Source organism: Trachemys scripta, chromosome 8 (genome assembly GCF_013100865.1).
Source record: "Trachemys scripta elegans isolate TJP31775 chromosome 8, CAS_Tse_1.0, whole genome shotgun sequence".
Taxonomy (NCBI): Eukaryota; Metazoa; Chordata; order Testudines; family Emydidae; genus Trachemys; species Trachemys scripta.
The window spans coordinates 45,160,010-45,187,424 of NC_048305.1; the positions used below are offsets into that span (position 1 = coordinate 45,160,010).

The 27,415-nt window shown below is 37.5% G+C and overlaps 1 protein-coding gene across 3 annotated transcripts in view; it reads right to left on the reverse strand.

The window, feature by feature from the left end:
• Positions 1–27,415, reverse strand: part of SUCO (SUN domain containing ossification factor) — a 73,819-nt gene that overhangs the window by 26,405 nt on the left and 19,999 nt on the right. For 2 of the 3 annotated variants that reach the window (XM_034778874.1, XM_034778872.1), the window contains exons 2-13: positions 23,630–23,735; positions 20,550–20,660; positions 18,544–18,689; positions 13,580–13,720; positions 13,228–13,378; positions 11,721–11,841; positions 9,986–10,110; positions 9,444–9,511; positions 4,891–4,998; positions 2,866–2,971; positions 319–339; positions 28–83 (exon numbers count right to left, since the gene is read on the reverse strand). In XM_034778874.1, the coding sequence (XP_034634765.1) occupies positions 28–83; positions 319–339; positions 2,866–2,971; positions 4,891–4,998; positions 9,444–9,511; positions 9,986–10,110; positions 11,721–11,841; positions 13,228–13,378; positions 13,580–13,720; positions 18,544–18,689; positions 20,550–20,660; positions 23,630–23,735 (1,260 nt within the window). The remainder of the gene's footprint in view (positions 1–27; positions 84–318; positions 340–2,865; positions 2,972–4,890; positions 4,999–9,443; positions 9,512–9,985; positions 10,111–11,720; positions 11,842–13,227; positions 13,379–13,579; positions 13,721–18,543; positions 18,690–20,549; positions 20,661–23,629; positions 23,736–27,415) is intronic. The other variant, XM_034778873.1, reaches the window with a different exon arrangement.

A 27,415-nucleotide genomic window follows, 5' to 3' on the forward strand; every position in this document is an offset into this window, starting at 1 on the left:
CAGCTTAAATGTTTCATTCTATATTACCTTATAAGGCTTAGAGGACAAAAGTGTTCTGATCCAAAATGTGATACCAACTCCACCTAAAGAATAAGAAGTATTCAAAATGGAAGAACAGCAAAGAACCATCAAGTTAAACCTCCATTCAACATATCCATACAGTTTTCAATCTGCAAGTTAGATTTATGTAAGTGATGTGCAGATTGCTCTTTACAGAAAGGTTCTTGGAAAGCTTTATTCCTGCCATGCATTAACATGCCGAGCCACAGATTATACCCAAGCCCTATGCATTCAACATTCAGAAAGGAGGTTGCTAACCTTTATGTACTTGATGAACATCTGAAGCAAGAGAAAGGAAAAGAAAAAAAAGATGTCAGTACAAAGGCCATGCCACAGGCAACTAGAATTTTTTTTTTAAATAAGTACTATAAAATGCACAAAGAAATAAGATGCGAAGGATAAAGCTGCAATACTACATCGTTTGCTTTAGGTAAACCTAGATTTATTTTAGCCCTCAATTTGCAGACAGAAAGGAACAACATGCACAGAAATCTTTGTTTCTATTAATCAAAAGATATAGCCAGATTCCAAATTTTCTCTTACAGAATGATACGCCAGACATAGAATATTGAAATGAATTAAGCTAAATAAATGTGATGATTATTAAGTTGGGGTGAGGGGGAAGCATTAAACAGCCTCCTGAAAGATGAGAACTTTAAGAAGAAACATTTAGTATGTACTTTATACATACTGTAACTGTTCTAATTTTAACATAACATTCTGTTTTACAGAAATATTTCTAGGGGAAGATAGGTGATAGAACAGCTGAAGATCCAATGGGAAAGTTTTAGCTACTACTATATTTGTAACATGCTAGCGAACTATATTTGATATTATAAAAGCCAATACACTCCAAGAACAATTAATACTTAAGATTTCATGGTTTTTGGACCATAATATTTAAGGCAGAAAATTACATACAAGAGATTTTTAAAATTCTATAGCATCTAGCACACTTTTGGTACTTTACTAACAGATAAAGTCACAGTTCTGGCTATACTGATTAGGCTATTAATTCACCCAGCAGGCAGAGCAAAAAGACTTTATCTTGTCATTTTACAGCCTCATGCAAGATTTTTTGGGAGTGTAATTATGCAATTAACAGTTGAAGAGTAAAAGATTTGGATAGTTATTATCATAGATTACAAGTTAAATCACTCCCACATCATTAGGAAAGTAGATTGCTTAATTTTATGGTATAAGCCAATCTTTACAGAAATTCAGTGATTTCAAATGATTGTTTTTTCTTGGACGGTGCCAAAGTTTAATTTTTGTAAAAAATTTAATAGTATTGTGATAGAATTTAAAAAAGGGTATAAAATAAATTACCATGATAACATTAAAAAGATACACTACAACTTTAACCAACTATAATCTAAACACAGGTTCAAAGGAGAGAGAGCGAGAGAATGCTAAATGAAGGCTAGTATGCTTCAAATTATTTTTTTAAAGAGGGACGGGGAGATCAGCAAATCAAAATCCACACTGTTTCCATTCAAGTTGTGTTACTCCAGAAACCACTGCAGTACAAGTATATTTGAATTGCAGTTAGGGAATGAAGAAAAAAAAATCAATTAATCAATCAAATGAAAATAGAACGCTGGCCTTAGATTTAATGTTTACTTATGACAGTGTTACATGCTCACTTTTATTAGTGAAAACAAACATTAAGCATGCCAATGCATCAAATAATGTTGTTTTGGATGCTCAGATGAGATGTTAATTAGAGAAAAAAAATTGTTCTAAACAAAATCAAAAAGCAAGTATTTGGAAGCAATAGTATCCTTTTCAGAACAAAAGCAACTTGCAATTGTACCAATGCATTCTCTTCATTAATGATGAGAAGATTTCTAAATAGGCTAGATTTCACAGGTTTTTCTGAAATCTTAAATAAAGTATTCTCAATGCAAAACAAGCCTCTGTGAATTTATCAATTATTAAATTGTGGCTCCAGCAATAGTAAGCCTAAATAATTCAAAGGAATTAGCGTATGTGACAGTTACAGCTCAAGAACTCCACTATGAATACTATACCAGATATCAAAACTGAAGTTCTAAAATTTCAGATTTTAGTGCATCATTTTTGTTTGAAGTTGTGTAGCAATACAAGTCTGTCGCATCTTATGCGCATTTAACATGTGCGATTTCAACTTTACGAGGTCGGCAAAAACAAAAAACAAAACAAAAAAAGAAAACAATTTTAATACTATAACTGTAGTGCGGGCGATTTCGCCCACCATTGAACTCAATGGGATTTTGGCTATACACGGTTTTCGCTTTACACGCTAACTTCGGAACGGAACCCCCGCCTAAGATGAGACAGACCTGTATAAAGTAAAAACTATTGAGGAAGTGTATAATTGCTAGAGTAGAGGTTACACCGTAGAGATACAGAATAAACTACCGCAGGTAATATGAACCTGTAGAAATATGCACATGTGTTTTGGTATGTATTGTACTTATAAAGAAAATAAAAGTTTGAGAACGTTTTGCTTCATTAAACCTAAAAAGCAAAGTAAAACATTGGCAGCCAAAACCAAACAAACTTCCAAAATCAGCTGCAGTTGAGAAAATTGATGCTAAAATTATCAACCTTTCCTTAATACCCTCTTGTATTTGAATCAATCATGGTATGTCAGTAAACAAAAATTCAGATTGCTAACTGAGCAAGGACTTTTCAACCCAGGTTTGAACAGACTCAAGTAACATTGTATTGGTGACTCATGCGGAAGTCATCCTTCAAAAAAAAAAAATTTGTACATTAAAAGTGAGAATGGTTGCATTCAGTGCACATTAAAAATATTACCTTAACGTATTTTGCATACATCTGTTCATCCAAAGGAAAGCTTTGGACAATTCTCTCATCTCTAGCATGAAAAGTACCTAATTTAATCCATTTATTTGTTGGGTACCTGGAAAATATCAAAATGTTGACTTTTTTAAAAAAAAGCAGAGAATCATCAAGATTTTTTCATTATTTTAATATTCTTTGAATAATTAATATTCTTTAAAAAAAATAGTATTTCATTTTAATATTTTTCCCAATTCTTTTTTCATAACTTCAATATTCCTTGTTTAGCCATTCTAGGAAACACTAAACTGAAATCAATCCTGCTTCCATAATGTCGATACAATTATTAAAGGATTATGCACAAGGCCTGTGTTGCTGGGCACTGATTCCTAAATTCAAACAAAATATATTGAAGTATTTGCTTTGAAAAGGAAAAATGGTCTGGATGTTGCAAAATAAAGAAGTTTGCCAGTCCCAAATTCAACAGAACATTATTGTTCTTTTAGCAAAAGAGACTCTAAGCCATTAGATAAAACACTGCTGTTAAAGTATCATACTCAATGATGGCAGAATTAATCCCAGTTCAGTTACTAAATTACTGAGATTCCAAGCATTTCAAAATACCTACAGTCTATAGCAAAGTTTTTTTCATGCTCGGGGATGATTTTGGCTAAGGATTTGCTAACTTAAGAACAAGTTAACTGAATATATAGTTTACAAACATGTTAATACCTACTTTAGTATTGCAATAAAGTGTGTGCATCTGCTTTTTACTACAGACTACTTTAGATGCATATATAGCTATAAGTGTTGCCCTCATTTAAATAGCTGGAGGTTAGGGGGGGGGGGGGGAAGAGAGAGAGAGAGAACATGACAGATACAAAGTTTGGAATTTTGAAACATGACCATGCACCCATAGTTTTTGAGCCATCAAAGCTCAAGAGAAGATAAAGTCCTTCACAAGTTACTGGGAAGGAGTGATCAATAGATCCCCTATGCCAAGGGTTCTCAACCTTTTTCTTTCTGAGCCCCTGTACGCCCGCGGCCCCCCACCCCCCAATATGCTATAAAAACTCCACAGCACACTTATGCCGCAATAACTGGTTTTCTACATATAAAAGCCAGGGTGGCGTTAGGGGGTAGAAAGTAGGGCAATTGCCTGGGGTCTCATGCCACAGCGGTCCCCATGAAACTATATTGCTCAGGCTTGAGCTTCAACGCCAGTTGGCAGGGCTCAGGGACCCAGGCTTCATCCCCATGCAGTGGAACTTCAGCTTTCTGCCCAGTGTATGTGTTTATATTACACACACACACACACACACACACACACACAATCTAAAAATTAAAAAAAGGGATATGGGATCTACTAAAGAGTTAATATTTTACTCTAATGATAACATTGGTTGGGAGTTTAGGATGCGGGCAACTGGTTCTATACCACTGGAAGGTAAAGATGTGGGATCTCTTAAAATATGTTACTTGCTTTCCACAATTAAGGATGACAATCAATCAAGGAGTTAAAAATTTAACTACAAATTTAACTACAAATTAAAGATACAATAAATGCCGATATATTAGATACCTGATTTGCAAGTAAGTTCTTTAACAATTTAGTGTTTTTTACTTCTACGGTAAAAAATTAATTCTGGGATACAAACCTCATCTAGGGAGGAAATAAAATTAAAAGATCAATGATCCTTTCCCCTGCCATTTTTAAGGAGGCAAATCAAAGACTGATCTAGAAAGTACCACAGGACATCAAGGTAATAGTGTAGATTAAATTATTTTGCTTTTTGGGTGAAAGCTAAATGGCTGACATACCTACCTATTTTGAAAAATACCTATTACACATGCACAGTTCATCTTCCATGTTATTTCACAACATTTACATTAAGCAAAGGAATGAGCCACACAGTAGTATTTGGTATTCAAATTCTATTCATTAGGAAATCATTGCAATTGTTGAGTATTATTCTTGCTTTAGGTTAAGCTTTCTGAATGCAAATGATCACAAATTCAAATTCTGATTATATGACATACCTGTCGCTAATGGACACCAGGAAGTCTTTAGGAGTAGATGAAAATAATTCATGATTTGCAATGTCAAGCTGCTTTACTTGAATTGGTTCACAGAGCTCAATAACAAACCTTTAAGACAAAAACAAAAACAAACAAACAAAAAAAAAGATTGGAAATAAGTGACCTCCAGCAAACACACAATTTCATTACACAATTCAAAACCATTAGTGCTACTAAACCTTTCATTCACAATGGAAATGTGCCACAAGATAGCTGTACAATAATACAGAGGCACCACTCACTGATACCTTTAGAAAATTTGTCAAAGAAACTGCTCCTGTGGTGTGTGGGTGGGTTGCAAATTATTTTGCTTTTAAATTCTATGCACGGGAAATGGAATAAAATGTTAGCTCAAAACACCCATTTTCTCAAAGTAAAAGAATGCAACTCTTGTTTCTTTCAAATTAAGCTCTACTCAGAAAAGTGACATCTTTATCCCACAGATCATCATCTGCCCCCTTTGAGTATTCAGGGTCATATCCACTTATTTCAGTAAGTACCTACTACTCTTTATTCCTGATAATATTGCAACGCCAATACAACTCCAACTCCAGAAGAGCAAACTACATTCTATTCTGGCTTGCTCTTTATTAACAGAAATTATTAATTATTAAACCCCCACTGTAGAAGTAGCTAAGTCAACAGAAGAATTCTTCCGTTGACCTAGCTACCAACTCTTGGAGAGATGGATTACCTGCACAGATGGACAAAAATGCTTTCTACATTGACAGAAAGTGTCTACACACTTCAGTGCTACAACAGCACAGCTGCAGCACTGTAGCTGTGCTGCTGTAGTGTAGACATACCCTCTAAGTACTTAGAGGGTGGTTTTGGACAATTTGTGGATTTAGTAGTTTGGAAAATGTATTGCTTTAAGGACTTGTGCCCACCCTATGTACAAATTTGAGAATTAAACAACTAAAACAAAAATTCACACCATTTATTAAATAAAAAGAAAAAAGGTGGTGAGTTAAATGACTAGTTTAAAAGTGAGGAGGAAGGATGGAATTCAAGAGGGAACCTACATAAAGTTGTCTGGAGTTTATAGTCTCACATTGGCATAGGAGTGCCTAACACCTTTTCTTTAGTCCTTCTGAAGAAGGCTCCAAATTTCTAAAGATCACGAAGGAAAACAGAGCAGCACTCCCAATCATTGCTTCTCCCCCTTTCCATGCAATGCATACAGGAAATTTAAAAAGTTTTATATTAACTTCTCCAGTTGTTCATGCAGCCTGGAGTATGTAGTGTATAAAGTTGAGATAGCATGCAGGAAACGGTGGAACCTGCAATTACTCCACAATACTGCTGTCTACCAGGTCTATACTACAATCTTATGTTGGCATAACTACGTCACTGAGGAGTGGGTTTGAGCGATATAGTTATACTGACCTAACCCCCAGTGTAGACAGCACTGTCAAGGGGAGAGCTCTACCCATGCATCTCACAGAAGTGCATTAACTATGTCAATAAAAAAAGCTCTCCCATTGGCATAGTAGTGTCTTCACTAAAGCACTACAGTGGTGCTGCTGCAGCGCTATATATGTAAACAAGCCCCAGGAGAATAAGGACAACCGAGGGAATTATAAACAGTTAGCTTAACTTCAGTACCTGGAAAGATAATGGAGCAAACAATCAGTTTGTAAGCACCTAGACCATAAGGTGACAAATAACAGTCAACCTAGATTTGTCAAGAACAAATCATGTCAAACCAATCTAATATCCTTCTTTGACAGGGTAACAAGCCTTGCAGATAGGGGGCAAGCAGTAGATATGATATCTTGACATTAGAAAGGCTTTTTATATGGTCTCACATGACCTTCTCATAAGCAAACTGAGGAAATATAGCCTAGATGAATCTATTATAAGATTGGGTGCACAACTGGTTGGAAAACCATACTCAGAGTAATTATCAATGGTTCACAGTTAAACTGAAAGGGCATACTGAATGGAATCCTGCAGGGATCTGTCCTGTGTCCTATTCTATTCAATATCTTCATAAATGGTTTGGACAATGGCATAGAGAACACGCTTAAAGTCTGCAGATGATACCAAGTTGGGAGGGATTGCAAGCATCTTAGAATTCAAAATGATCTTGACAAACTGGACAAATGGTCTGAAATAAACAGGATGAAACTGAACAAGGACAAATGCAAAGCACTAACTTTGGAAGGAATAATCAATTGCACAAATGGCATATGACAGCCTAGGAAGTTCTGCAGAAAAGGATCTGGGGATTACAGTGGATCACAAACTAAATACAGGTCAACAACATAATACTGTGGGAAAAAATCCAACATCATTCTGGGATGTATTAGCAATATTGTAAGCAAGATATCAAAGAATTCTTCCACTCTACTCAGCACTGAAAAGGCCTCAATTGGAATTCTGTTTCCAATTCAAGGCATCACATTTTGGGAAATGTGGACAAACTGCAGAACGTCTAGAGGACAACAACAAAAATGATTAAAGGTCTAGAAAATCTGACCTACATGGAAAGAGTGTAAATTGCGTTTGTTTAGTCTGGAGAAGAGAAGCCTGAAGAGGGACATGATAAGAGTCTTCAAGCATGTAAAAAATTGCTATAAAGAGGAGCGTGATCAATTATTCTCCTTATCCACTGAGGATAGGACAAGGAGTAATGGATTGCAGTAATTAAACTGCAGCCAGGTTAGACATTAGGAAGCTTCCTAACTGTAAGGGTAGTTAAACACTAGAACAAATTACCTATGGAGATTGTGGAATCGCCACCACTGGAGGTTTTTTAGAATAGGTTAGATAAAAACCTGTCAGGGATGGGACAAGATAATACTTAATCCTGCCTCTGTGCAGGATACTGGACTAGATGACCTACTGAGGGCCCTTCCAGTTCTATATTTCTAGGATTCTAACCAGATACCTGAGTATTTTTACATATGCTATCCGTTTAGAGGAGAAGCAGGCTTGTGCAGACTGCTAATCATTACTTAGTAATAATACTCTTAAACAAGAGCACTGTCACCAACTGAAGATGCATAGGAAAATTTCAAAGCACAAAGGATTAGCAAAGAAGAGCCCACATCACCTGTCAAGTGACAAGCACTGTGTAAATAATGCAAGTTCTTCAGATGACATTATGAATATTCAACTTTCAAGTTGACTACTAAGGACTCCGTCAATTAGCCACTCTCAGGCCTCATTCCAGGTTAAACATTTCCCTTTATTCATTTCTTCAGTATGCCTCATCTTAACTATCCTGTATTTGAAAAGGACTTAATATGCTAACTGATTTAGTCAGAGAAGATATGGCACAACAATGAAGAGAAATAGCTGTCCTAGTCTCTCTCCAGGATTTGAATACATTTGTTTCCATGGTGCTCCCAGCCCAGGAAAGTTAAAGTCTAAACTCAGGTTAAAGTCTAAACTCAGATTTTCAGCACAGTGACTCACTGTGCTACAATATTCATCAGTTTACTCACAAAATTATAATCCCGAGGTACATTTAATACTGTACAAAGCACAATTTGAATTAAAAGCAGACTTTCAATTTTTATGCAAATGGAACAGATTTACAGCATATATTCAACAGTATACTGATAAATGCCATATGCTCAACATCTGACATACCTAGGGTAATCCATCCTACATACAGACCAAACAAATCATCACAAACCTGGAAAAGCAAATATAATCCAAACCAGTGTTTTAAACATCTTCAAAAGCAACTATACAGTTGTGGAAGTCTCACTTAAGTCTTTACAAAGGTAAAATGGATGTACAGTTTTTTTTTTCCCCTAAGATCATAATTTAGCTTTTTTCTGTGAAATCTAATAGTGTGTTATGAAAAACATCGGCGCTGTTAAAAACATGGCATTTAAATGTTCTGCTAGTTCATATGTGGAGAAGATTCAGAATTATGGAGAAGATTGGTTGCACAAGCTTGATCTTGAGCTAAGTGGCACCAGCTCTTGGACTCTGAGGCTAAGCTTGCTGATTACAAAAGAACTGATAATTGAGAGGGCTCCTATGACAATAGTGGGCATGGTATAAGAAGGGTTAGGCTGAAGCAGGGGAGAAAGGAAAAGAATATAGGAACTTTAGAAGAGAGACTTGACTCCCAAAAAACCCCCACGGTACTGTTTTCTTTGCCTTCTGTGTTTTCTTTTCTCTTCTCCCTATGCTGCTCTTCTTGGTTTAGTCTGCAGAGCAACCTCCTTGTTTCAGATGCCATGAGAGCAACTAAACTACAGAGACCAAGCACAAAACTCAAAACTTAGGTGAAGCCATTCCTCTATCGCCATATCTCAACACCCTAGAGAAAGTAGTACTACCACCAAATTGGATTTTCTCTGCAGTGGAGGAAATGAAGGTCCACCTTCTTCTAAACTCTTGAGTAGTTTTCCTCTGTACCCCACTCTGAATAGTTTAGTGTCACTTAAGGCAGGCAGATTCTGATCCTAAGTAAATGGACCAGTTTGCACATATTCCCAGCAGGATGGCAAACCAAAAAATCCTATGCACAGTGCTACATAACTTACCAGATTTTAGTACTGCATGGATTTAGCATATAGAGGTCCATGTTTTCTATCAGAATTGCTGATGTGCTCTAAATGGATAATAAAATTCTTAAGTTATGACAGGTAAAGAATTAAAATAAAGCAACATTTATTTCTTTTAACACAAATGACCTTTCAATCCATACTTCTGCATTTAGAATGCACATATAATTCTAGGAGTCAAATACCAAGTTATGGAACTGATTAAACAGGACAGCATGCAGAAGATAATACATCTCAGATCACATATACCTCCAGAGAATTAGTCGCTTATTAAATAAGCTGGCAAGATTTTACACCACACAACATAACTAGCTTCCATAGATTCCTATGCTAGGTAGATGTTTTCACAGAATTCCAGTATTTCAAAAGCCAAAAAAAGAACTACTGAAAAAAGGTTAGAAAACACTGCTTTAGAAAACCAACGTTTTGTTTTAAGGTAAGTGTGGTTAGAACAGTACAAGATCACATTTAAAATATGTACACATACACATTCATAACCCCAAATTAGTAAATAAAATTACCTTTGCTTCTGGATTAGCAGCCAGTATTTTGGCACCACACTCTACCGAGGCATAGTTATTTCTGTTTTTCTGAACCTTTTTTGTGGCATGCTGTCCTCCATTAGAGGATGGGTGCATCGATTGACCTGCAGACAAGATACATTTTATTGTTAACAAGGTAACAAAAGACATGTATGGACCCAATCTTTTCAGATCTGAAGAAAGTATTTTTATTCAACATTTGGGTAACAACGCTGCAAGCTTCAACATAAGCGTACAAATTAATTCACTGTATGTGATAAGACTGTAAAAATAATGCTCTTTCCATAGAGCTGCTTTTAAGGTTCCTCTTTCATTTTTTATGTGGACCTTAATAGTTAATTTAATAATTTATCTTGTTCCCATGTTAGCACTTCAATTTGCCAATGCAGGGAAGCTTTCATCTATATGAAACAATATCCTGCACCCAGAATTTGGGCATGTTTTTTTAAAGTGTTAAATTGTTGACAAACTCCCAAAAAAGAAATTGGCAATTAATTAGTTCTCGCTTTTCTATCAGAAAAGAGCACAATACTTCAAATAGATATTTCAGTGACTGGTGCTCTATAAATAAGACACAATGTAATATGTACCTTGTGTTCTTGACCACTAGACAGTTGTCTAAATGAATGATGTGAAGCATGTATGGCAAGGCTTAGGCACCAGTGATTACCATTACGCAGAATTCCCTGACTTTTGTGGAATTAGGCCACAAACAATTTTTTCTTTATGTAATTTGTAGTAAATTTTTAAATATTATAAAAACCAAGACAGATAAAGTAGGTATCTGAATAGAGGTAATGGCCACACACTTCAAAACGTTTTGGACATTTACACACACAGCTACGTAATGGTGTGATAGACATGTTTTAGCAGCATTCATTCAGAAACTTCCTTCTACACAGATGACAAAGCCAAAGGAAAGTATGCAAGGCATCCTAAATGAGTGTTGATAAAACTTTGCCATCATGTTTCTCTATATGCCATCTCTTTTACCAAAGTTCAATAATACAAACACTTGAGGTTTTTAAAAATGTCACTAGGACTATTTCTTGTAGCCCTCCACCTAATGTCAAGTTTCTTAATTATTGCGTGAGAATTGCACAGATCTTAGGGAAATCCATAAAAGCCTTTAAATATTAATTTGTTTAGGTTTACTATATATGCCATGACTTTAAAATACAGTCATTGTAGGACATTTCTAGGCTAGAAATAAGAACCAGGTTCAATGGGAAGATGGGAAAATGTTCCCTTTCCCAGCTCTATAGGACTGCGAGATTACGATCTTTAAAGTCTGACATTTCTATATCCAGTTAAGAAGATACTTGGGCAGGATAGCTGCTTCAGAATCAGTGTTTCTTCTGCAAAATGGAAGTCTGCCTAACAGTTTGCAATGAAATAACTGCACACAAGTCCCAGCTGCTTTAATTAAAGTTGAAATTCTTGCTATTTTGATGTTTATGAAATACTGTCAAATGCCAATGCCTTGCCATGTTCTATGGGGATAATATTTTGACAGACACCCACACAAGGAAGTCAGTTGTATTTCTGTATTATATATTTTTAGTACAGAAGTGGACTTTTGGGCTGTATCCTAATGCATTTACTTTTACTATTTACATTATATTTAAATTTTAGACAAAGTTAATAAAAGAGGAAACACTAAAATATAGAAGTGGCTCATATTTACACCGAAGGAATTAATCATGGAAATTACTTTTTTCTTTTTCTACTTCCATAACCTTCTTCTTCCACTCATCAAATGTTGGAATGTCTCCTGGGTCCTTTGGGGTTATTACTGATGTAGGGTCAATTTCTCCTGCTTTTTTATAGTCCTTCTGCAAAAAAAAAAAAAAAAAAAAATATCAAGCAATATACAGGATTCAGGTTTTTAAGACAGACAACATTAAAATCAAGAAAATACAATGAAGAACTACAGTGCTTTTTAAAAACCAAACAGATTCCAAATCAACATAATATTAAATGGGCAAGGTGGATGAGTTAATATTTTTTATTGGACCAATTTCTGTTGATAAGAGCTTTTGAGCTTACAAAGGGCTTCTCTGCAGGTCTGGGAAGAGGAGCTCTTTAAGAGCATAAGAACGGCCATATTTACTTCTGAGGGCATTCTGCGCCAAACAATTAAAAATTCTGCACACAGTATTTTAAAATTCTGCATGCCAGGTGTACTAGGCGTGGGCAGGCAGGCTCAACAAGGCAGGATCCAAGTGTGGAAGGACTTAGTGTGGGGGGCTCCAGGTGCAGGTTGAGAGGGTTCTGTGTGGGGCAATCTGGATGCCAGCGGCTCAGTGGGGGATCTGGGTGAAGAGGGGATCTGGATGCACAGAGGCTTGTGGGGAGGTTCTGGTGCAACAGTAATGGGACTCTGCAGGGCAATCCAAGTGAAGGTGGCTGGGGCTCAGTGAGGGGGTGCGATAGAGCGTGGCAGGGGTGTCTGGATATGGGACGCTCGGGGGGGGGGTCCAGATGCGGGGAGGGGGGGCTCAGTGGGTTGAGGAACCAGGTGCAGCTGGTTGGGGCTCAGTAGGGTGGGGATCCGGGTGCCTCACTGGGGTGTTCCAGGTGCAGGGGGAGTGGGGCTCAGCAGGGGGGGTGAAATGAGGCTCAGCGGGAGGATCTGGGTATGAGGGGGATCTGGATGCACAGGGGTTGGGTGGATGGGGGAGCAGCATCCTGTACAGTGATCCCTCCTCCTGCAGCTTAGGAGCCATGCGTGCAGGAAGTGTGTGTGTGTGTGGGGGGGGGAAATGGGAAGGCTTTGCCTACAGCTGGGAGAGAAATCTGGAGGTAGGTCTGACCCATCCCCAGATGCCATGCAGGGCAAAAGGAAGTCCCGTCCTCCCCAGCCCAGCCAGGACTAGCAGCTGAGGGTTGTATGACCCCTCTGTGAGGAAGGATCTTGGCAAGCTCATTCAATGACCTAACTAGTGAAATCACATCACACAAGGCAGTAATCTGAACTACAGCTCAATCCCCCAAATGAAGGGAATACTCATTCTTAAAGCAAAGAGGGAAATGAAAACCTGATACTTAAAACTGAAAAAAGGAAGAGGGGAAATGAGTTTTTGAAGAAATCTTTGAGGCAATATACATATCAAAGCAGAGGAAAAGGCAAAAAGATAATTTTGCAATTTAAACACAACTCCTGGATAGTTCCTTAATTGTGTGTGTCCTGGCAGAATATTTCAAGTTATATTACATACCTCCCTTTTCAAGTTATCTGAAGCATTCAAAGCAGATTTCGCTTTCTCTGGCCCATTTTCAGTTGATGCAACCTTTGACTCAAAGTCAGATTTAGTCATCTTTCCCTTGCCATGTGAAGAAGAGATGTTCTCTATATGCTGACCCACAAGGCTGAAAAAGACACAAGAATATTAGAAGCTATAACAAACACATTAAGCAGTTTTATAATCTTCATATAACTACATTTAATATACTACATATGAACTTGTACACGAACAACGGATACAGAAGCAAGCAGAGCAGGTGAATGACCATGTTGCAAAGCCAGCATAGCAAAACACATTGAAGTTATTTTAGGCTCACAACACTCACCTCTCTGGTGGACTGACAAAAGAGGAAGGCTCACTCTGAGGGTCAGCCTCAAGTGCCCCACCAATATCACAGTCAGGTTCTGACTGCTCAGCTTCACTAGAGCTGACTACAGGGATATCAGCACGGGAATTTTCTATTGCACTGAAGGGAAAGAAATAACATGCTTTTTACCCTTCTGGTATTAGAAGTACCCTGCTAATCAAAGAGGTAAGTTAATGAAGCTATTTTGATAGAGAAAGAGAGAGAATACATATATAATACAGTACCATGGAAATGTCAGTCCTAGATCTTGTACGTGGATGAAGAGAAATATGTAATGTAATGGAATAGATAGAAAATAGATCATCCTTGATGTGAGCGATATGAGAAAACACTTCCAAAATAGTGACATATTTCCCATCTATTCCATTTGCCATGGTATAAGTAGCAGCACACAACACTGGTCTTATAGAAGGCCCAGTCGCCAGCTCTCAAAAGTCTCCATTAAGACATCTCATCACTCTTGCTATAGCGAGTTTTCCATTACAATTACAAAATAAAGGGGGAAACTGGCTCTTCTGTCCAAACTTTGCTTTGCTTGGGCTGCGGGAAAGGAAGCTGTAACCAGCTCATTTGTGAGATTCTCAGGGTGAGCCTTAACCAACACAACTTAGAGCTGCCTGACTGGCTGTAAGTTTCACCACTGGTGTAGGATTCTTCATAGACCATACATCAGAGGATATGTACAGCTGAACAAAGCACTGTCATGCCTCTTACGCCAGGAGGGGTGGCATGAAAAGACACAGGGCCTGGCAGCAGCACATGTGTGCTAACAGGCCATTCTCCTATACCACGGGAATTCTCTGCTGACCAAATGATGCTGCATTACAGCCCCTTTTTGCCCCTGTGTAAAGGGGCCACAACTGGGCCACAGAATCTGTCCTTGTGTCTTGATTATTTCATTTCAGTCTTCAGGAAGAAAACTTGAACTTGCTGGGTCACATAGATCCTAAAGCAACAAAAGGCCATAGCTGCCTTTCATCAGAGATGAAGCAAAAAAAAAAAAATGGAGAGAGAAGATGGAACAAATGAATTTTTGATTTGTTCCTTTTCTGCCTGCATTCATACAGGGTAAGAGTACACAATGGTCTAACACAGGGGTTCTCAAACTGGGGGTTGCAAGTTTATTACATGGAGGTCAAAAGCTGACAGCCTCCACCCCAAACCCCGCTTTTCCTCCAGCATTTATAATGGAGTTAAATATATAAACAAGTGTTTTTAATTTATAAGGGGGTTGCACCCAGAGGCTTTCTGTGTGAAAGGGGTCACCAGTACAATAGTTTGAGAACCAGTGGTCTATAAGCTATACTCCCGCTAAGGTGTATGCCTGCATTGCCATGCAGGAGACAACCAAGGTCCGCACACAAAATTAGCAGAGCCGTGCAGGTGTGCACACTGCACTCTGGCGTGGCCATAGGCAGGCCTGGAAGATGGCTGCAGGGCAAGACGCCTCTCCCCCAGCCAAGGTGCTGTTGTGGAGAGAGATGGCTGGGGGGAGTCCTCTCTCCCTGCCGCAAACCCAAGGCAGCCTGCACCCGAAACACCTCATCCCCAGCCCCACCCCAGAGCCCTCCCCCCCCTTACCACAACCCTCTGTCCCAGCCCTGAGCCCTCTCCCCTCCCTCCCCCTCACACAGCGAACCCCTCGGCCCCACTCCTGACACACATCACCTCCCTATTGGTGCACATAAAATTCATTCCACAATGGATGGGAAAAATTAGAGGGAACATTATCTATAAGGGTGATAAATCAGAACTAAGAAAAGCCTTTGCTCGGCCTCTCATATCTCAGCACTAGCAATCTTCACCTGGGGCAATACAACCTTGTCTCACTAATATTCTGACACTGAGCTGCAAAATGCTGTCTCCTCCCCTCCCCTCTCTCCTCCAAAGCATAACAGCAGGTTAGCAACCTACAGGCTGAGTCTTTCAGTTTGCCACCTGGTGCTACTCCAACGGAAGCAGTAATAGGGGGAAAAAAAAATTAAGGAACTAATTTTGGCACCTTTCAAATGAAAATGCTAAATGGGAGAAAAAACCCGGACATTCAAAAACTTATTTTTGGCCATGCAGCAAAGAGATCTGTCTATCCCTGCGAGTACAAAAGGAGACTACTAATTATCTTGTTTAAGAGATTGATTTTACCAGACAGGTTCATTTAAGATTTGTGTTAAATATTAATCCTTAAAACAAGTGGTTATAATTACAAGTTATTCAGTCCATTATATTAATAGCTATTTCCTTTAAATCCCTTTCTGTGGCAGAGCCAGGTGAATCACACCTTTGCATTAAACCTCAAATTCAGATGCCAAGGTGTAAAACCTAACTTGAACGTATTAATATTAAATTGCTCTGCGCATTCTTGACCCTACAAGACTGAAGATGAATGAACAGAAACAATGTGAATATGAATAATCAGTAATTCAATAAAATATGGTGCAAATATTAACTGAAAAAATCTTAGGGTATACCTTAACTTTATTAGCCACAAATGAGATTTTTTTTCCACAGAAGATATACATGTGTAGTTTACATATATGAAAGAGTAGCACGAACACTAAGCACATGTATTTTGTCCTCTTTAGTCATTTACAAATGTAAATTGTTAAAAAAAATTACTACAAAACATGTGCACATCATTTGTTCACATTGAGTACTAACTGAAATGCAAGTCAGAAAATAAAGAAAGTTTATATAACCATAAAATCTCTCATCTTACTCAGATGGCAACTGATTTTTTCTGAAAGGTTTCCTAAAATATTCGTCTTTTGGCAGAAGTGAATCATGAGCAGTTTCATGTCCAAAAGGAACAACTTTTAAGTTATTATAGAGTAAAAACAGGAGTTTAGATGGAATGATTAATGTATGTTTGTGGTAGTTTTAATGTCTCATACTAACAGAAAAGGCAGCTAAACAGGCAGTTCACAACTCAAAGCTCACAACAGCAAAATAAGATAGCTATACAACTTTTTCTTTAACATCTTGGACTATAAAAGTGTTTGCTAAACTTCCATATGTTGTCTATGATTGAACACGCTTGCTAAAAGTCATTGCCACTTTAAATAAGTGTCCATATAGAAAGAAATTAAAATAGGTATAAATATTTTTCTTTTGATTAAAAAGGTTTTTAAGTCTAAAGAAACATTCACCTTCTCTGGTCACCCTGTTCCTTCTTCCCTTATTTATTCAGGGAAGCCAATCCAAACCATTTGAAAATCATGAATCAGGCCCCATACTATCATTGACTAGCCCGAAAAATGAGAAGATTTTAAAAAACATTTGTTTTAAATTTGCCTTCTCGTTTCAGCCTTTAGGGCTCACTTTTTCCAGCTTTTCCCCAGTCATGAGGGCTAGAAACTTTTTTAATGGAAGATGAAAGTCTCATGAAGTTATATGGCTCCATGAACTAAGGGTTTAAAAAGCCCACTAAGAGTGCTGCCAGCTCTTGTGATTTTTATCATGAGTCTCGAACATCACTGGCATAGAAGAATATCCATGAATGCATCAGAATAAATAGGCCAATTAGGGGACAAAAACTGTAATGGAGGCATTTGTGTTTAGGATAGAGCATACGCTCTGAAACCCCATGAGGGGGGTGGATGTTGGAGCCCGAGCTCCAGCCTGAGCTCCAGTAGCTACACTGCCATTTGTAGCCCCACAGCCCGAATCAATTGACACAGACTCAGACTCAGTGCTGGGGCTTTTTATTGCAGTGCAGATGTATCCTCAGATTTTAAATAATTTTTTTTCGCTGGCTACATTTAATGAGTCCAATTTATTCTGATTTTCCTTTAATCTGTCAATTTAATGATAGTGAGTCAGGCTTAACTGGTTCTGTTCTGCCTAAGTACTGCAGCATAGATTTTCCAGCAAAATGATTAGCTGAGCATTGTTTTAAGATCCTGATGTGTCTGAGGGGAACTTTGCAGGAGAAGTCTAAATTCTTATGCTAGGGGTTGGTGCTCTGTAATTTTACGCAACTTGAATTCTACAGTTACCTTCAACTTTTTCTTGTTATTTTCCTGCATGTTGTGTCATCATAGAGGGGGCAGCAGAGTGATGCCTTTGTGTTCCAGAGGTGCCCTTTGAAGAGACTGCTTCAGAGCCACCCAGCCACTGATAACCTAGACTATGATCCACTGGGAGCCTCAGAAGCAGTACAGGCACTGCTGAATTCTTTTAAATGAAGATGTTTTGAGACCCCATTTAAAGAGGGGGTGGGGGGGCAGTCTCCTGCTGTCAGAGCAGAGAGTTTAGGACAGCCCTGTTGCTGCTGCTGGGAACAACAGAATTCTTAGAGGCTTATCTCCTTAAAGGACAAAGCATAGCCCAGCAGTGAAACAGTTCTGGCAAAGACATGAAAGCCTATTTGTGAGGGCTAGTGGCCTTTAACAGGGAACAGATAAAGACATGTATTTTTCAGATATACTATGCAATGTATATAGAATACAGTTAGGAAGCTTACTACTGTGAAAGGAAAAAAATATTTCAGTTCTCAGTATATATCACTAGGTTGATAATCAACATTGACACTTCAGGCAAACAATGCAGGAAAGATGCACTGCAGAAGTGGTACAGTATATTGGAGTAGCCTTGCTATCATAAATCAATATGTAGCAAAACTAATAAGAGTGTGGCAGGCTGAAGTTTGCATAGTAGCAACAATAGTTTCCCCCACTGTAAATCAATGAGAAAGCTGTTGCCATGGAGATTCTGAAGAACTGATTAAATACTTTCAGGTGGCATTCTCTAACAAAAATATATAGCTGTGAGAATGCTATGGTACTCTTGGCAAGCAAAATCCCAACACCTACACAGTATTACAACCAATTCCTCATGCCTAACAATTTAGAAGGGCCACCTATTTGGGGAAATACTACTTATTTGCAATAAAGACCAAAATGGTAACAAAATAAAAAGCTTACTCAGGCTGCGAGACTGGAGAGATCTCTGAGGTAGATGAACTGGAAATGTTTTCAATGCTTGCAGCTATGCTAGAAGAAGCTTCATTTAAGTCTACTGAAGGTAGTGTCTCAACCTGAGGCAGACTTAATTCACCCATTTCTGTAGTCTGTTTAAAATATTAGAAATCAGTGCAAAATTTGAATGACTTCTGATAAGTGAGATGTAATTTACATTTCTCCTGTATTTACATAAAACAGACATCTGAATTACTGATCTCTTCAAAAACCAAAATATACACATACACACACACAAAAGTGAAAATCTGACACCATAAAGCAGGGGTAGGTAACCTATGGCACACATGCCAAAGGCAGCACACAAGCTGATTTTCAGTGGCACTCACACTGCCCGGGTCCTGGCCACCTGTCGGGGGGCTCTGCATTTTAATTTAATTTTAAATGAAGCTTCTTAAACATTTTTAAAACCTTATTTACTTTACATATAACATTCATTTAGTTATATATTATAGACTTACAGAAAGAGACCTTCTAAAAATGTTAAAATGTATTACTGGCACGCAAAACCTTAAATTAGAGTGAATAAATGAAGACTCGGTACACCACTTCTGAAAGGTTGCCAACCCCTGCCATAAAGGAACATTGCATGCTTTCATTCATAAGCAACATACATGATACTAAATGCTACTTTGGGACATATTTGCAATTTTTGTTTTATACCCAAAAATACAATTAGGAAATTTTTCCTAATAATGCTATATTTCTAAAAAAATTAATACATTTCACCAAAACAAGAATTTATACCACTTTGTTTACACCAATAATGCCATTACAAAATAAATAAATGTTTAAGCAATTGAATTTAATTATATTGGAACAGGAATATGTTTGAGGTCTCACATTAAGTGCAAAAATAATTTATACTACCTAAAGCTTTCATCCCAAGGTTTCAACACATATTACAGACATTAACCTTGACAACATCCCAGTTGAGATGCAAGTATTTTAGCCGTATTTTTCATACAGGAAAACAAACAAAATGAGGTTCAAATAAATAGCTTTCCATTGGTTTTAACTCCTAGTCCTTTAGCTACCCGATCACATTGACTACACCATGCAAAACTGTAAAATACATTTGTAGGTGTGCATGTGGTAAGTGCAAAACACACCAGAGTATTTCCTTCAAGAAATAGATAGTACTCTTAACCAAGCGCCCCTACTCATCAATTGGATCAGCTTGAGTCATTACTCTAAACACAAAGAGGCTGGGAAGGATTGATGATGGAATTATATCTATAACCTGGAATTCAGAGTTAAATATTTTAGTATACTTTGTCTTTTGACCCTTAGAAAGTATGAGGTATGTTTCAACAGAAATCAAATAACTTCTCTCTAAACTGTAATTTTTATACAAAGTTTTCAAAGTACTTTATTACACACAATCCTGCACTCTCCACTGAAATGTAGCCACCTGAAAGATGGAATGTAAAAGCTGTTTAGAAAATGAAGAATACTGCATCTAATTGAAAGTGCAGAGGGAATTTAGGTAGGCAGAAAGTACTACAGATTAATAGATTTCAAGGCCAGAAGGGACCAGCACAATCATCTAGTCTGAGTTGCTACATAACACAGGCAATAGAATATCACCAAGTGACTCCTGTTTCTAGCCAAACAAGTAGTTCTGTGCTGGAGCATATTTTAGAAAGACATCCAATCTTGATTTAAGAGCTTCTAGTGATGGAGAATCCACTACATCCTTGGTAAGTTGTGTAACAGTCAATTACCCTCACTGTTAAAAATTATACATGCTGGACTTTAATAAAATGTGTTGGTCCTTGTCATTTTTCAGATGGGAGAAAAAAACACCTCCAGTAGCTCTGTGCCCAATATCTCCATGCAAGTAAAATACAATATAAATAGTTATAAAACCTCTACACACAAATGAAAAGCTCAAACCCATAAAATGTTTGAAAAATGCACCAAATGACAAACGAATGAAAAAAGCTTGCCTGGTCATCTTTTGTGCAGTCATCAAGTAAATCAGTTTCTCCAGGATAACTGTTTATATTTGAGTCCACATGTTCTAAAGACTCTGTTCCAATGGGTCTGCCTGTTTCCTCCTAGTACATTATAAAGTAAAAAAAACAATTGGATAATAAATATTCATAACATGCTTGAATTTAATCAATTTAATTCTACTAAAAACACTTTCCCACTATTGGTCTTGAGACAAACCTTGGAGTATTTTACCTTTCTAGACCTGAATTCTAGACCTAACAAAAGAAAACAAGCTGAGTTATGGAACATCCAGAGACATGTCTCACACGCTAATGTATATCAGCTAAATGCTCTTAAATCCTTGTCTGTACAAGGAAAGTTACACCAGTTTAAATCATTTTAGTTCAATTAAGGGGTTTACACTAAAAACACAGGCCAATTTAACATTTCCTTAAGGCCTGGTCTACACTTAAGATTTAGGTTGATATAGCTACAGCACTCAGGGGTGTGAAAAATTCACATCTGAGCACTGTAACCATGACAATCTAATCCTGGTGTAGATGCAGCCAGGCTGACAGAAGAATGCTTCTGTTGATCTAGCTACCGTCACTTAGGAGGTGGTATTTCTACAGTGATGGAAAAACCCTATTTGCTGCTGTAGGCTACATTTACACTATGGAGTTATGCTGGCACAGCTATGGTGCCATAGACATGCCACTATAATGTGGCCTAAATCTGTTTAGCTTAATTTGACACAAGATAAACAGATTTAAGAAACTGTTAAGACTGCTTAAGTGTGTCTGTTAGGGGTTTGTGAAAGTTCAACTAGATAGATTTAAACTGGTATAACTTCTCATACAGAAAATAATTTAGAGACTCTATATGCGGGAAGTTACACTCTTGGCTGGATCGGTGAACCATATCTGAGAAATGGTTTACCTATAGTTGCAGTTCTTTGAAATATAGTCTGTACATATTCACAAGCTTGGGAAATGCATGCCCCTCATTGTATAAGATCTATTTGAAAAATCAGTGATTCTGAAGGCTAAACGTGCTAAATGTCTGAATACACAAGGAGAAGCAAGGCTATATAATGAACGGTAGCTCCTAACTAACCCTCAGTTGGTTAAGACAGACTCCAGAAAAGGAGGAAAATAAGTATGGATCTGCATATGAAATTAATCTTGCACACTTTCAGGTAAGTGACCTCTCTCAAGTATTAGCCACTCAGATCCCTACTCCTGAAAGATTAACTAGCAGAAATTCCTCTTAAAGGAGGGCTAGTCAAACGCTGCAAGATTGCCCTCCTGAACTGAGGAGTTCTGGAGACCCAGTCAAGATGCTATGACAATATGCTAAAGAATCAACAGCTCTAAATTACATCTATACACACACACACAAATTTCTTAATCAAGCTACAAAAGATACTTTGGATCTGGTGGAATGAGTTTAATCTCTAGGTTTAAATTTTAGACATCTGCTTCTGAAACAAATAACTACCTTCCCCCTCATTAGGATGCTTATCAGAAAAATCAGTACAAAGTGTACAAGGGTGGTTTCACAAACTCAAGCCCCACTACAGATCACTTGGCTTCTTCTTTGAGTGATGTGGGCATATTACATTAGGCATAAAATCAAACTGGGGTTTGAAAGATTAGTAACAAGACACTTTTTTATGATTGTGTAGTTTTGCTCATTTTAAAATTGATCTTGTATTCTTCCAGCTGAGGTCATCAGAACTGCAGGATTGTGCACAGGGTGGATAAAAAAATCAATGATTTAAAAAACCGATTTTTTTATTTAAATAGGTTTTTTTTTTTTATAAATGCTTTTTGAGGAAAAAAATCTAAAGATAGTTTTAATTAAGATCCATGATGAGATATCTTTGAGCTGTAATGGAATAGTGATTATAAATTTTAATTCTATAGTATGAGAATATATTCATGTAATGTTTAAGAAAAGTTTTGTAAATGAGTTCCAATAGTTCATGGATTAGGGACCCAATTTTATGGGGTTCCACAGGCTTCTGTATAGATTTAGGTTAATCTTTCATTCTACCCGGTGAGATTCAGTGCTCCGTCTAGAAGATACCATCAGAGATACTTAGTTTTGCAGTTTTCAAACTGTAGATGTGTGCCTCCAGGGGTAACATGCTTGTTAACAGCAAAAATAACTAACTAACTACATATGTAGAGGTGAGAAATAACAGACCTCAATTCTAATGTCCCTCTGTTAATTTGTGTACACAGAGTCAATCCCTTACCTCTCTCCAAAAATGCAAAGTTTCAAAAAGTTCAATGAATAGAAAATTGCTGGGGACGGAATAGATCTGGACAAGGAGAAGAAGTCTGGAGATAAATGTGAGACGTGAGGGACATATGCTTGTTTTGTTAAAATATTATATGTTTGCTGTTGAAGAAAACTTAACGTTGTTGTTTTAGTTAAATAAGACAATTTAAAACGTTGTCTGGTGATGTTCTCCTCCTAATACGTCATGGCAAGAAAATCCTCCAAATATCAATGATTAACCTGTTGAATTAAAGATAGTTCACCTCCCAATGACTTCATAAATATCTGCTTCAATTACCTTTGGTAAATGAAATAACCAAACAATCATTCATTTTCTGATATAGCTGTAAAACTAATCTGAAAAGTTTTCAAAATAAATCACTGTTTAAAAAGGTATAGTGTGTACCTTCTAAAAATGAAATCTACATCTATCTGTGAGTTGTGAAGACTATGTATTAAGGTTATAACAACCAACAAGAATGCACTTTTATGTAGAAAACCGAGTCTTCCTGACTAGTGATTTAAATCAAATCCACCCTGATTGTGCATCACTTAGAGCACAAGCTGGCAAAACTACAGTGAGCCTGGACATTGCATGATCTAAGAGACAGGGGCATGGTGGAAGTCAAAGTAGATTTTCTAGATGAGAAGCCTTAGCACCTTAGCTAACTGGAGCATTCAGTACATATTTTTTAAATCACTGATTGAGAACCAATCTTAAAATGAGGACCACCACTAGCTTTGCAATTAGTCATGTGATATCAAGCCCATCTACTGAAAAATATGCAAATCTCCACTGTACCTTTTCCTGGATGTGCTCATCCTCATTTGCCAGGGCATAGTTATCTGGAGAGTACTGCAATGTAGATGAAGGGTTCTCTTTACAAAAAACATGCCAGCTGGGAAGCCTGTTAAACAAACACAGACAAAACAGGAACTAAAAATCTAAGTCTCACTTTACATACATAAATACACATATCTCCCTCAACCTTTTTTTGTTTGTTCCTATAAAATACCTGGATATATTAAAAAACACACACACACACACACACACAAAAAAAAGAACACACCACTTTTGTTAGGTTACTAATGATCCTTTGCAAGCAGTGCTAGGAATCTCACTTCAGTTTTAAGAACTAATCTCATAGCAGGATGGACTGGGAAGTTAGCTCTGAAATATACTCATAATTTACAAATCAGTCAGTAAAAAGTAAGAAGTGGAGTCTATAGACCAAAATCCACTCATTTCTTGTGCAGTGCCATCAGTGTGCTTAGTGGCTCGGGGTGTTCTATTCCTCTTAGAAGTGTACAATACTTGGGCACCTACAATATTACATTCTAAACTAGACTGACAATAGTCAAAGTCTAAGTTCCCCCAAGCCATTGGACCATCGGGCTGAAACAGTTAATTTCATAGCCAACAGTACACAAGGGAGTGATGTGGGGAACACCATGTCTGACCACGTTTGACTGTCCTAACCCAATGGATCAGGTATCCACTCTGCAGTTGGGTAAACTGGAGGTGGCTTTTCCGTATGAGATCGAGTGAGATTTGAACCCATGACCTTCAGGGTTCAAACAATGTGGCACTGACAGATGCAATCTCATAGTAGTACAGACTACTGGTCTGCACAGACCATACAGAATTTTTCTGATCAAGAGATAAAAAGCCTCTCATCAAAAAGTTCAGATTTTTTGATAAGTAGTTCTCAAAAGAACATTTTAGTTTCTTATCTGTAACTTACAGTGTCAAAATGGTAAATCCAGTGATTATGGGCACTCTGCAGTAGGGAACTCCTACACACCTGACTATAAAGGCATCTGATATTTAAAAAGAAAAACAGGAGTACTTGTGGCACCTTAGAGACATGCTCAAATAAATGTTAGTCTCTAAGGTGCCACAAGTACTCCTGTTCTTTTTGTTGATACAGACTAACACATCTGCTACTCTGAAACCTGATTTTTTTTTTTTTCTGTGAAGTATTAAAAAATAACTCCCTTAGCACATCAACTGCATGAAATCACAGCCTAAGGAGATGCCTCCAGAGCTGAACACCGGAAAAAAAAAAAAAGAGCACAGAATGGAAGTTGACAAGATACCAACTAGCTATCGTTAAAAGGATACACTCCTCTCTAAAATTTGAAATTTCTTTACCTTTTAGTCACAGGTCAGAAACTGAAGTTTTCCTATGCACAGATCAACTGACAATACATACCCTTGGGCAGTAGCAAACACTAAAGATCAATAAAGAGGATAACTACCATACATAAAAACAGGCTCTGTTGTCCCACACAAACTGAAAATATAAATAAATGTATTTAAAGTATATACTGTAAGTTTAGAGCAAACTGAAGGATGCTAACAAAGCTCTGTCAGGTAAAGAAAAGCCCAAGCTTTATAGAGCTTAGTGAACCAATATAGGGTAAACCAGATAGTGGCTTCACATATGTGCTTGTATAAGGCTTTTTTTTGGGGGGGGGGGGGAAGTAGGAAGAGGGTTGGTTCATGAGGGAGTTGCACCTTCGGCTAATTTTGTAGGTTGACGATATGCTCAATAGCTGTTCTGATCCAAGTAGATAGAGAAAAATTTGATGAGCCCTTTGTGCTATATCTTCTAGATCAGGGGTAGGCAACCTATGGCACGCATGCCGAAGGCGGCACGCGAGCTGATTTTCAGTAGCACTCACACTACCTGGGTCCTGCCCATTGGTCCGGGGGGATCTGCATTTTAATTTAAATTTAAATGAAGTTTCTTAAACATTTTAAAAACCTTATTTACTTTACATACAACAATAGTTTAGTTATATATTATAGACTTATAGAAAGAGAACTTATAAAAACGTTAAAATGTATTATTGGCACGCAAAACCTTAAATTAGAATGAATAAATGAAGACTCGGCACACCACTTCTGAAATGTTGCTGACCCCTGTTCTAGATGTATAAATGCAAATTTCCCTTTAACATGCTTGGTAAAGAAAGATATTGAGGCTTGGATACCAAAAGGTAGATGATATGATTTGGTTTACATAAAATTCTATATTTGGAGGGACAAACTCAGGAGCTAGATGGAGAACCTTTTAGCTCAGAAAGAATTGAGGCACTCAAAGGTGAAGGTGGCTATATAAATGGCTAAACAGAGTGAAAAATGTTCTGAAGTGGTAGTGGGAATGAGAGCTGCCTGGAAACCAAGCAGGGCCTACAAGACATATGTAATGAGGGCTCAGTTTCCATGTTATAATAGAAATTTCTTTTTAAAAGTTGGCTAACATGGTTTCAAATGATTTTTTAAAAATAGCACTTTTTAGAATATTAGTTTTATTAAAGTTTATACTCCCAATGTGGCAATTAATTCTACAGACAGATAAAGAATAAGTCTACACAATATGTAATTAGTTTTCTATTTGCTGCCCTCAATTTCATTGAATCCCTCCCCCTTATACTTGTGGTGAGAGGGAGAGAATGGAAGATCACTTATAGCTCCTCTATACTATTCATTATTGTAAGGTGAGCAGCAAGTGATCCCTATATTTAGGTTGCCTAACACTTTCAATTATAAAAGATTTTTGTGATCTTTGACAAACTTCACACCTATACTCTTTAAAGCAGATCTTTGATATTTGACAGGGAAAATGCCCTGGTACCACAGAAGTGGCTTTTCTTTGACTTATTGAAATTTTGTTTTTTGCTGTGACAGAAACTGCTAACATCACTATCACTTTTCTTCCCCTTGCACTCCTAAAGAAAATGTTGACACTGTATCAGAATAATAGACATTCTAAGGCCAGGCTCACCTTACTGCCAAAGCAGTAGCAGATATAGTACTGGCAAACTTGTGGAAGCTGCTATAGTAGGTGTCTGTGCATGGTGGGAGAGAGGGAGAACTGGGCCAGGTTAGAATCTCGCACCCAATCACATCCAAAACCCAGCAGTCTGTTCACACCACCACACTTCTGGGAATAACCTTCCCCTCCTGCCAGCTAATTCAGTTAGTTCTTTTGCTCAAACTGTGGTAATCTGCACTGCAGAGATGAAGGTTCAGGATTCAAACTCTGCTTATGATGCATTAACAGGGGGTTGTGACATTTGCACAGAACAGTTTGTTTTGTCCTATTAAAAAGGAAATTACATACAAAAACGTTAAGTTTTTTAAACTGCAAAGTCAAAAGATAGGAAATGCAAGATTTACAGTTGCCCACACAAACTTTGTTCTGACTCCTTATGTACATATAATTATAATACAGGCTTAATTACACAATCATATTCTTTCCACAGGACCCTTGCCTCATTCTGGGCACTGTATCTATATGCAAGGGAGAAGAATTAAGGTTGCACTGTACGTCTGGCATTTCCTAACCTGTTTAAAACAATCTGTTAATCAAGTCCCTTATTTCTTCTCTTTTTTGAAGTAAGTACTCTAGGATTCTGGGAGAAAATGCCTTATCATGTAAAAAGCAACAGAGGGTCCTGTGGCACCTTTGAGACTAACAGAAGTATTGGGAGCATAAGCTTTTGTGGGTAAGAACCTCACTTCTTCAGATGCAAGTAATGGAAATCTCTAGAGGCAGGTATATATCAGTGTGGAGAT